The sequence below is a fragment of the Emydura macquarii genome, unplaced genomic scaffold (genome assembly GCF_026122565.2).
Source record: "Emydura macquarii macquarii isolate MOO-44397 ecotype Brisbane River unplaced genomic scaffold, CSIRO-AGI_Emac_v2 contig_2994, whole genome shotgun sequence".
Lineage (NCBI taxonomy): Eukaryota > Metazoa > Chordata > Testudines > Chelidae > Emydura > Emydura macquarii.
This window is the reverse complement of record NW_027133131.1, coordinates 1,245,510-1,255,651: the sequence shown is the minus strand read 5'-3', so window position 1 is coordinate 1,255,651 and position 10,142 is coordinate 1,245,510. Positions and strand designations below refer to the sequence as shown.

The window sequence follows — 10,142 nt, the reverse complement described above, 5'->3', positions numbered from 1 at the left end:
TTAAATAGCTACCAGACTCCACCCCAGAGGTAGCTGCATTCAAGGGTTCAGAGATTCAAAAGGAATTGTGTGGTACGCTAGGGACTCCTGGCCGCCTGCTTCCACGTGCTCCTCCACCCGGAGTCAGGACTGTGCCAGCTCGGGCAGGGGCCTTAGCCGGGCGGCGCACGTGTTTGCGTGTGGCAAGGGGTCTGCAGCATGTAGGCAGCCGGTCTCCCTGTTTAACCTGGAGGGGGTGTGTTGAGCAGCTCACCCAGGCTGCGCCCAGACAGGGAAGCCAGGCAGTTCTGCAGCTTGTTGCCTGCTTCCCCTTAGCTCCTCTGGTGAGAGGCCGGTTCTGATCCCGCACCGCGCCGGGAGGGAGAGTGGGGGTCCCTTTCTCCGCTGCAGACGCAGGCTGTGGGTTTGAGGCGCCCAACACACTTGCTTAAGATCCTGAAATCCCAAACCAGGTGGGCACCAAAGTGTGCCAGGGAGGGGGCAGGGCAGTCACCGCCCCGGGGCCTCGCGGGCTGGCCTGTTTGCCTTTCAATGGAGCTGGAGCGCAGGTGCAAGTGGCAGCCCCAGCATCTGCAGAGTGCGTGGCCTCCTGGGCCCACGGCTGCCTTGGCGTCATCTCTGCCCAACGGGCAGCCTCCGGGAGCCGCACGGGCCACGTCCTGCACCCCAATCAAACCATGGGGCGCCTGCCAGGCGCAGCTCTGGATGCTAGTGCGCTCCTCTCAGAGCTGGTCTAGCACCGTTAGGGGCGGGGGGGGTGATTTTAGGCTCACTCCGGCATAAGAAAAGGATCCGGCCCAAGTCCAGAGCTGCCCCCGCTCACAGCCCGCAGGGCTCTAGTGAACAGAAGCCCTGGCCCAGCGCAGTGCGAGCGGACTCTGCAGGCAGCTGAGAGGCGCACTGGGGAGGGGGCAATGCAGCCACTTCTGGGGTGGAATATGGTGTCTGGTTGCCAGCCACGCAGCTGTAATTAACCAGTGAGGTTGAGTTAATCCGCGTGTTCCAACCACCCTTGGGAGGATTCCTGCGGGCAAGGGGCTCGTTGAGCCAGCTGCAGTGTGAGAGCAGTTCAAATGGCAAATCAGCCCCAGTGGGGAACTGACCATTGGAACCAGCTGCCGTGGGCCTGGGGTGGATTCTCCATGGCTGGAGCCTTTACGCTGGGGCTGGGTGTCTCGCAGCGCGAGGCTGGAGGTGGAGATTCCCCGGCTGGATTCTGATGGGCCCGTCTGACGTTATGATCTCTGACGCCCCATTGCTTGCACTAGCACAACAGCTGTGCATGGCAGCCGCCCTCGTGCACGTCGCACCGGTGTGCATGATGCTGCAGCGTGCGTGGGGCTGGGAGCGGATGAAGTGCCCCCGTGCTCCCCCATCTCCCCCCCCCCCCCAAAAAAAATGAAACTCAGCTGGATTGATAAAAATATAGCTTTTATTCTTCTCTAGACGCTACGAACGAGATCCATAAGGAAGCATTATTATTATTTTAATTAAAAACAAAAAGGAAAGGGGGAAACTCTTTCTCAAACACAGAGGAGAGGTATTGTCTAAGAGACCAACCATGGGCAGGCCAAGCCGGCTCTACGGGAGATAAAACCATCCACAATAAATACGTTATTTACAAAACAAACCACACAAAGGCGAGTCTGACCACGTTTTCAGTGCACGTTACGTACAGAATTCCCACCGAGAGCACGAGAGTGAGCAGACAACCGGGAAAAATCAGCATTTCTCTACTACTTTCTTGGCAAAATGATCTAAGTCCCAGATTAAAAACCAAGCTGCGTTTGGGAATAGTTGTAAACACTTGTCCAAGGGGCAGTGGCGGGCACTGGTTGCTTTCCAGCCTCCTTTGAATTGCCCGACATGCGGCAGAAGGAAGGCAGGTAGCTGCTGATGGCACTGGGGGGGCTACAGAGCCTGTGTCTCTGGCTGGCGGATGTGACGCCTGCCGGGGGGTGGGAGTGACTGAGCCTCATGGAAGGGAGGTTTCGGATGGGCACCGGCCGACTCAGCACAGAGGCCAGCGCTGGGCAGTGGAGACCGACCCCCACCTCCAGGCAGGGCTTGGCGGAGGGCGTGGGGCAGGGAGGTCTGCCCAAAGGCACCCAGGGGCTCGTCCAGTTCACTTGCCCGGGTGGGCAGTGATACCTGACGGCCCTGCGGGTGGTCCCATCCTGGGAGGGGTCCAGGGAAGACAGCCCGCCCCCACGCCTGCGAGACCTTCCCCGTCCTCGGGGCGGCAGGACACTGAGCTCCCGTGCTGGGTCAGCCTCTGGCGAGGGCCCCAGGTCTGCCACTGAGCGCGGAGGCCACAGAGCTGCCCACAAGGTCCCGTGTCGCAGGAGCTATTCAGGTGCAGGGCTCCTGCTGGGCAGGCTGAGGCTGGGGGGCCCTGATTTTGCTCCCCCCCCCCAGGGAAGGTCTTTGCTTCTGTCCCCCTCCTGCCGCCCGGCCCCGGCTCACAAGCACTCGTGCAGCACTTGTGTGTTGGTGCAGTTCAGGCAGCTGACGTGGCAGCACCAGTGGAAGGTGCAGTTGCAGCGCTCGGTGACGCGCTGGGTCCGCGTGCGGTAGCCCCGCCCGCAGCACAGCAGCTCGCAGCCGTCCAGGGCCGGGGAGGAGCTGTTGCAGACGCGCCCCGCCGTGCCCGCCGCGCCCGTCTTGCCGCTGTAGGTGCAGAAGTTGGGCGACTTCTCGAAGTAGACGAGGTCGTGCGGGGAGGGGGGCTTGTGGGCCGGGTTCTCGGGCTCCAGCAGGTGCACCTCCGCCCGCGAGGCCCGGTTGCTGCCCTTGTTCCCGTAGATGACGCGGGAGGCGCCGTCGAAGCGGTCCTTGAGGAAGTCGCCCACAGCGCGGAAGGTGGGGAGACGCATCCAGCAGGTCTTGACGGTGCAGGAGCCCGACATCCCGTGGCATTTGCACTCCTGCCGCATCTCCGAGAAGACGGTCTGCAGGACACGGCACGCTTAGCAGGGGCAGGGAACCCCCCAGGGCGGCGCCCAGCCGGGACCCCACAGGGGTGCCCACCTCGAAGTCCTTCACGTGTGCTCCGTCCCTCCCTCCCTCCCAGCTAGCGCACGTTAGCCAGCGCCTGCCTGCCTGCCTGGCTGCGGGGGGACTGCTCGCGTGATGCCAGCCGGCGCTGGCTGTCTGGCCACAGGCGGCTTGTTCTGAGCAGAGCCGTTCCGCCGGGATCGCTCTGCAGCCGCCCGCCCGCCCGCCCGCGCTGGAATGCCGAGGCAGCGCTCGGAACCTCCCAGGGCTCCTTTCCAGGGGGTTTTACTGCAATTAGAGGAATTGGATCATTTCCTCCCATATGTGCTGGATGCCGGCAGGACCACGCGCGGCAGCACGCCTGGACTAGGAGCCCTGGCGTTGCCCGTCAGTACTAGCATGTCCTGGCGTGTCCGCCCATGGCGCCTCCGCCCTCCCTTCCCTGGCCTCTCTCTCGCCCTCCCCCCATCTCTCCGGCTCTGATCAGTCCTGCACCCCCTTGGCCCCCACCGGCTTGGCTGAGAGTCCGGAGCATGTGAGGAGAGCAGGACGGGTCCCTCCAGGTCTCGCTCTCTCCCTTGTGGTGTTGCACGGCACACGTCTGGCTTCCGCCATCCCTCTGCTCAGAGGCTGCAGCTCCCCCGCACCCTCTGCTGATGCCCCCCCAGGAAGAGAAGCTGCAGGGACCTGCCCCGCCGAGAGGCTCCGGCAGCCGCACGCTGACTGCTGGCGTCCAGCCAGAGACCCCCATCAGCGCCCGTCTGGGCTGGCAAAGGGCCCCAGAGATGATGCCCTTCCCACAGCACACACGTGCACACGCGTGCACACACCCCCCCCCTCCCATGCGTGCACACACCCACTCGTGCACACACACACCCACGCACGCTCCTCACCAGCCGCCCCGCCTCGTTGTTGTGCAGGTTCACCAGGAAGCGCAGGTCCCGCCCCTTCTCGTTGGAGTCCACGAACTCGCGCCCGAAGACCCGGCCGAAGTCGACGTTGTCGCTGCAGCCGCCCCAGTGCCAGTCGGGGCCCCCCGGGCCGCGGCGCCGGTAGTCACACGTGCAGGACTCGATGGAGCCTTCGGAGCAGGACCGGGCCACGGAGTGGGTGACGCCGGCGCTGGTGATGGCAAAGATGAACGCCGTCTCCCGACAGCCTGGGGGGGGAAACACGCGGCTTCAGGGCACCGGCGTCGCGCGGGGACCCACAGCGCGGGGGAGGGAGCGGTCCCGGCCTGCTGGCTCTGCGCCTGTCCTCTGCCCGGGCACCCTAGACACCAGCCAACCCGTGCGAAAGGTAACCTGGCTTGGGGGGCGGAGGGAAGGCGGGAGATGACTGTGGCTCCCTCAAGGGGAAGGGGGGACGCTGGGCTGGGCTGGGCCCAGCCTGAGTCACTTCATCTCCCAGATGGGCGCCGGGGCCGGCTCGCCCCGTGTCCCTGCAGCGCCAGGAAGCCGCGGGTCATACACCCCATACAGGCTCAGGGAGGCTCCCTGGCTCCCCCTAGAGGTGAAGGGGGGAAATTAAAGGTGCGTGCCCACCTGCGGCCAGGTAGGTTTGCATGCTGAGCTCCCTGGCTCCCCCTAGTGCTGAAGAAGGGGCAGTGAGGGACGAGGGGGCAGGTGGAAGGTGCAGAGGGCAGGGAGCTGCAGCGTCTGGAGTCCCTCATGGAAGGTGCTGGCTGTGCCCTGGGGCGGCGGAGAGGTGCATGGCTGGGGACTCGCGGGGGCTGCTCAAGGGGGAAGGTGGACGAGGGGGGGGGTCCCTGTGCAGGGGGGAGGGGATGATTGTGAGCTGGGCTTTAGGGGGAAGGGCTGCAGCCATCATGGTGGATGTGCCAGGGGCCCTGGGGAGGTGCTGGCTGGGGGTGCGTTCCCAGAGGTCCTGGTGGGAGAGTGGCAGGATGGCTGGGCCGGGGGCAGGCACCTGCAGGCGCACAATTGCAGGGGAGACCAGCTGGGCAGGGACTGGCACCCGGCTCCCCGCCCCCCCGTGCACTCTGGGGTGGGGGCACCCCCAGCTCCCCCGAGCACAGCCCCACCTTTGCTTGTTTGTTTTCCCCGATGAAGCTAGTTGGACCCCAGGCGCCCGAGCCTCATGCACGTGTGAGGGAGAGAAAAATACCCTGCCAGGGCGGGGCTGGGCCTGGCCGGGCCGGGCTGGGGATACAGCTCCCAGTGGGGGATTTCTGCCACGGCAGCCCCGTGCGGACACTGGCCCCTTTAACCTGGGGGGTGACTCTAGCTCTGCCCTTCGTGCGTGGGCTGACCGAGTCCCGCCCCCCACCGGCCCTGGCCAGAGCTGCCAGTCCAGGCAGGGCGGGAGGGGACCCAGGAGTCCAGGGCCCCAGTTCGAGCTCCAGCCACTAGGCCACAGGGCCCTATTTTGGAAACTTTTTTTAAAAGCACTGAATGAAAAACAGGCTGGCCCCACACAGAGCCCTCTGCAGAGGGGTTGTGCCCCCGGGTTGCTGGGCCGCTCGGTGTGTGTTTGCCGGGGGGGGGGGGGGCGAGCCATCACTGCTATTGGGGGGGGGTGACCCACCAGGTATGGCGCGCAGGGGGAGGGGTCCTCAGCACGTGGTGGGAGGGGAGCACGTGGCACTCCTAGCCACTGCCTGCCTCCTGCTCTGCCTCAGTTTCCCCCTCGCCTTGACCAAGCTCACAGCTGGTGGCCGAGCCCGGAAGGGAAGCTCAGCCCCCTGCTTTAAGCCCGGCCGGGCGCCCCCCCGCAGCCTCACCCCGGGTGACGATCTTGCCGAAGATGTTGGGCCCCGGGGTGGTGGGGCAGTTCCAGCGGCGGTTGCGAAACTGCCACTTGCATTCCTTGATGGCGCTCTGCAGGCCGCTGCTCACGCTGTGCAGAATGCCGGGGTTCTGGCGGATCAGCTTGCGCTGCCGGCGGCTCAGCAGCTGCAGGCTGGGGTCCAGCACCAGCTGCACGTTCTTGGAATCCGTCAGCAGGTTGGTGGAGGAGGCCACGTTGATGATGCCCCTGCGGACAGCGGGGGCGGAGGATAAAGCGCCGTGGCACAAGCCCGACCGACAGACCACGACCGGAGCAGCCCCCGCCCCCCACCAGACTTGGGGTCCTGGCTCCCAGCCTCCCTGCTCTAACCACTAGGTCCCACAACCCTCCCAGAGCCAGGATAGAACCCAGGAGTCCCGGCTCCCAGCCCTTGCTCTAACCACTAGATTCCACTCCCAGTTCCGAGGGGTAGAGCATAGCGCCGGGGCGTGGGTGAGGAGTGGGACAGGCTCCAGGATGGGCAGAGCCCCGAGTTCCCCAGCTCCAAGATGCCACAGCACAGGGTGCCGGGTCCTGGCTGCTCAAAGCCGTGCCAGGCAATGAGCGGGCATGGCCTGTTCCATGCAGAGAGGTCAAGTGCTGCAACCCCGCCCTCCCCCCCCGCTCTAAATCAGCCCGACAGGCCAGGTCTAGGCAGTAATTAAAACACGAGGGAAAAGCCTCCCCCGGAGCCTGGCAACGGCAGGGACCGGAGCCCCGGACTGTCACTATGGCATGAGTGTGCATCTGCAGGACATGGGGGGAGAAACCCCACCCATCCGTCCAGCCCCACACACCGCTCTGTAGCTGGCTATCATAGACACAGTAAAACATAACGGCTTTGCAGACACACAACAAACAGACATACACCTTTATCCCATGTCTTTGGCATACATGTGTGTATGCACCTCTTTGTGTAGATATCTCCTCTGTTGTATATCAGGTATACCTACAGCCACTCACACTGTGTGTATGTGTATCTAGCTAGTTGTATGCGCACACACAGTGTGACATGTCAGGCTGACATGGTGTGGCTGTGTCCCTCAAACCAGTGCTGAGGGCGTAACATCATCAGTGTGTACGGACGTACGAATATACACGCCCTAGTGAGCAACAGAGGAAGAGCGCGAGCACACAAAGGTGTGTTTTGTATCTGCGAGAGGTGTGTGTCTATAGCCTGCAGCTGTTTCTGTGTCTCTATGTACAGCGTGTGATTATGGTCGTGTCTAGTCAGGGATCAGAGCCTTCACTCGTGTAATGAAAAGTCAGTCCCTGCTCCATAGAGTCTGTGTAGAATTAGCAGCGTGCGCTGCCTAGATCATCCTGTGTGTGAGTGTGTGTGTGTGTCTTTATATAGCAATAGCTAGCTAGATGTGCATGGCGATAGATAGATAGATAAGATGGGTGTGGGGGGGATGCATGGATGGGTTTTGTTATAGCAAAGTTCCATCAGCAACTCCCCCCTGCAACCCCACGATGGGCAGAGGAACACACAGAAGGAAAACAGATTTGGTCATAAATATAGAAATCTGTCTACCGGAGAAAGCAAAAAGACAGGAGGAGCAAGGTGTGCCGGGGTAGAGGAAACGCCCGGGCTCCAAGCCCTTGGAAGGCGCCTTTGCTCCTCAGTGCAGATTATCAACATTTTTTCATCCTTAGAAGCAGACACCTGAGTTCTTGAAATTTCTCCCCAGACATCTCCGGATGCTGTGGAGAGCAGCTGCGTTCCCTCCTGCAGTGAGACCAGACCCTCTCTGCACTTGTTTGCTGAATTTCTCTCTCTCTCCGCTGCTACATTTGCAAAAGGAGAATGACCAGGTCTAGGATTTCTGAAATTGATATAAATGCAAAAGCAGAGACTTACCACCATCTCCCACTGTTATTCACCGCCAGCGTGTTGGAAAGAGACGAAAATGCCAAAACCCACAAGGTCTTAAACCCTAAAATTAATGCCACAGGTCTCATTGCTTTGGCTGCAGGGCAGTCGCTCGGATAAAACTTCCAGAGACACCAAAAATTATAGATATAAAAAGTCTTGCTGCAAGGAGAATCCTACAACAAATTCTTTGGCTTAATCATTTCTGGTTCTCTAGCTATCTATATATCTATATATACATCCACACACAGAGAGATACGGTGTGTCTATGTATATGGCTATATATAAATATATAGATATATGTATAGAAACTTAAAGGCTAAAAATAGAATGGAACTAAAACGTGGTGTCACAGTTGAATTGGCAGTAATGCCGGCATCCTCAGAAATATGAAAACGCTGAAGGAAAGGCTCCAATCTTCTGGTTTCTGGCAGTCTCTGAGAGATGATTCCCCCTGAGAGGAATTAAACCACTAGGGGAAAAAGTTTGATGGTCACAGGCTGCTGTTGAGTGCTGAGCATCCTCCAACCATCTCCAAAGCATCCCAGAGCCCCTGCCTTCTTATAGAGGCAGCGAGGAGGGTCTCCATGGAATGAGACATCTGTGTAGGATCCAGGCAGTGTTCTCATGCTAACAATGGGAAGTGGAAGAGCCGCATCACTTCTTACGGGGCAGCCTGAGACGGGCTAGCTTGCCATCAGACTGTCCATCACCCGACTTGAGATTAATTCTCTCAAGTGTCCAGACTCTGTAAATCCATCGGTTCCTCCGAAATCCTTCTCTGCATGGGAGCAAATCCACATCAGGGGGATGAAGGTTAGTGTCTGTCACTCACACGCCCCCCCCCCTCTGCCCACCCCCACCCTACCCCTCTCCTAGCCAGCTCCATGCACAATCATTGGCTCGAAGCTGGCTGAGTCCCGGAGGTTTCTTGCAACTCATTTTCCCCCAGAGGCGCCCAGAGCGCCCATGACCACAGAAGCAGGACAGGTCGGAGTAGGGGGTTGTAAGGGAAAGTCGAGTCCAGAGGTGCTGAGATCCCACAGCAGGATGGAGCTGAGCACAGGAGAAGGGCTCTCCGGGTTGGGGCCGGGTCCCCCTGCTGAGATTGGCCCGGGATCAGCTCCTGCCGCCCTGCCATGGTCTCCTCGTCCGCACCATGCTGCCCGTCACCCGGGGACGGCTGCGCTCACATGTACGGTGGGGGCTCCGCTGGCCACATCTGGCTTCCGAATGCTGCTGAGGCTTCTGTGGCAGCTTCTCTCCCCTCTTGGCTGCTCTTTGCCAAACGTCATCCCGCGTTTGTGCTGGGCTTGGCAGTCTTTGCTGCCTCCTTTCATCGCACGGGGCTGGCGGTTGAGGCAGGAGCTTGGAGAGATAAAACCAGAGCGAGTTCCATCCCCTCCGACCAGATGTCGCAAATTAATTGCACAGCAGCTAATGGGCTGGAGCTGGCGTTTTCCATCCCGTCTTCCGAGACCTCCCCGAGCGGGAGTTCCAGGCTGGAGAGCGAAACGCTGGGGGTTTTCCCCAAGGGGGAAAGAAACAAATCGAACGCTGGAGTTAGGAACCATCCCTGGGGCCGGGGCTGGGCCTTGAGTGGCACTGGGCAGCCAAAGAGCGGGTCCTCGGCCAGGTGGCCAGGAGGGCAGGAGGGCAGGTTGCCCACTGCTGCTACACAACGGAGCGGGGGCATGGAAAGAGACGTGCCCAACGGTCCTGTTCTCGTACTGCACCCCACATCCCTGCTGTCTGTCTGTCTGTCTCCAGGCACACCCTCGCTCGCCCTTGCCCTCTGCTCCTCCACTACTCTCGTTCCCTGTGCACGTCCGTGTGTCTCTCTGTCCGAGGGGCTGTCTTTTTACGTGTTTCATGGGGCAGTTGTACGTGCTACACGTGTTGTGTGTGGACACACACACACACACTCTGCGCGACTGACACGCAGACGGGGGGAACGCTCCTCCCGGGGTGACTCTGCTGAAGTCTATGGTGTTGAAGCAGGGAGGAATCTGGCCTCACATGAAGCTGACCCCCAGGGTGGGAGAAGGGGGGGGGAGCAAAACCCCCTCCTTGTAGGTTTCCTGGAGGGGCCTTGTGGGTCTCAGGGTTAAGCTGATGCACATACACAGACAGGCGCCCTGGCTTGTACCACTGCTCCCCCTCCCCCCGCACCAGAGCCAGAGGGGCGTGTGAAAGCGAGCCGGAGCCCCGTCAGCAATAGGGTTTCTGTATCATGCGCCTCTCCCCTGCAGGGCAGGACAAGGCCACCCCACGCTGTGCCCCCCAGGTGCTGACGGGAGGTGAGGAATCAGAAGGAGAAGTGCTAGTGCTGCCCTGTGCTCCGGCCCCGGGGCCTTGGGGCCGGCGTTCCAGCTCGTGACCCCTGGTTTCTCTGTCCCAGTTTGTGGGTCTCAGTGAATTTGATGTGGGTATTTGTACCTGGGGCCTGATTCTGCGTCCATTACAACAAGCGACCCCC

The 10,142-nt window shown here is 61.0% G+C and overlaps 1 protein-coding gene across 2 annotated transcripts; it reads right to left on the bottom strand.

Moving 5' to 3' along the window:
* Nucleotides 1–1,435: 1,435 nt before the first annotated feature.
* WNT1 (Wnt family member 1) lies at nt 1,436–8,455 on the bottom strand. Of its 2 annotated transcripts, none has more exons than XM_067529760.1 (4): nt 7,652–8,455; nt 5,741–5,994; nt 3,891–4,156; nt 1,436–2,951 (listed from the first exon to the last, which is right to left on the bottom strand). In XM_067529760.1, exons 1-4 carry the CDS (start codon nt 7,750–7,752, stop codon nt 2,463–2,465), a joined length of 1,110 nt encoding a protein of 369 aa, XP_067385861.1. In that variant the 5' UTR covers nt 7,753–8,455; the 3' UTR covers nt 1,436–2,462. The 2 variants fall into 2 exon arrangements, with proteins under 2 accessions (XP_067385861.1, XP_067385862.1); XM_067529761.1 differs by having other exon boundaries at nt 7,457–7,740.
* Between the last annotated feature and the right edge of the window lie 1,687 nt (nt 8,456–10,142).

Excerpts from the sequence above, each read along its gene's own strand:
- WNT1 (XM_067529760.1), bottom strand. The coding sequence starts at position 7,752 with ATGAGACCTGTGGCATTAATTTTAGGGTTTAAGACCTTGTGGGTTTTG. Across the intron at positions 5,995-7,651 it reads AATAACAGTGGGAGATGGTG|GGGCATCATCAACGTGGCCT; the intron begins GTAAGTCTCTGC and ends CGCTGTCCGCAG. Across the intron at positions 2,952-3,890 it reads ACAACGAGGCGGGGCGGCTG|ACCGTCTTCTCGGAGATGCG; the intron begins GTGAGGAGCGTG and ends CGTGTCCTGCAG.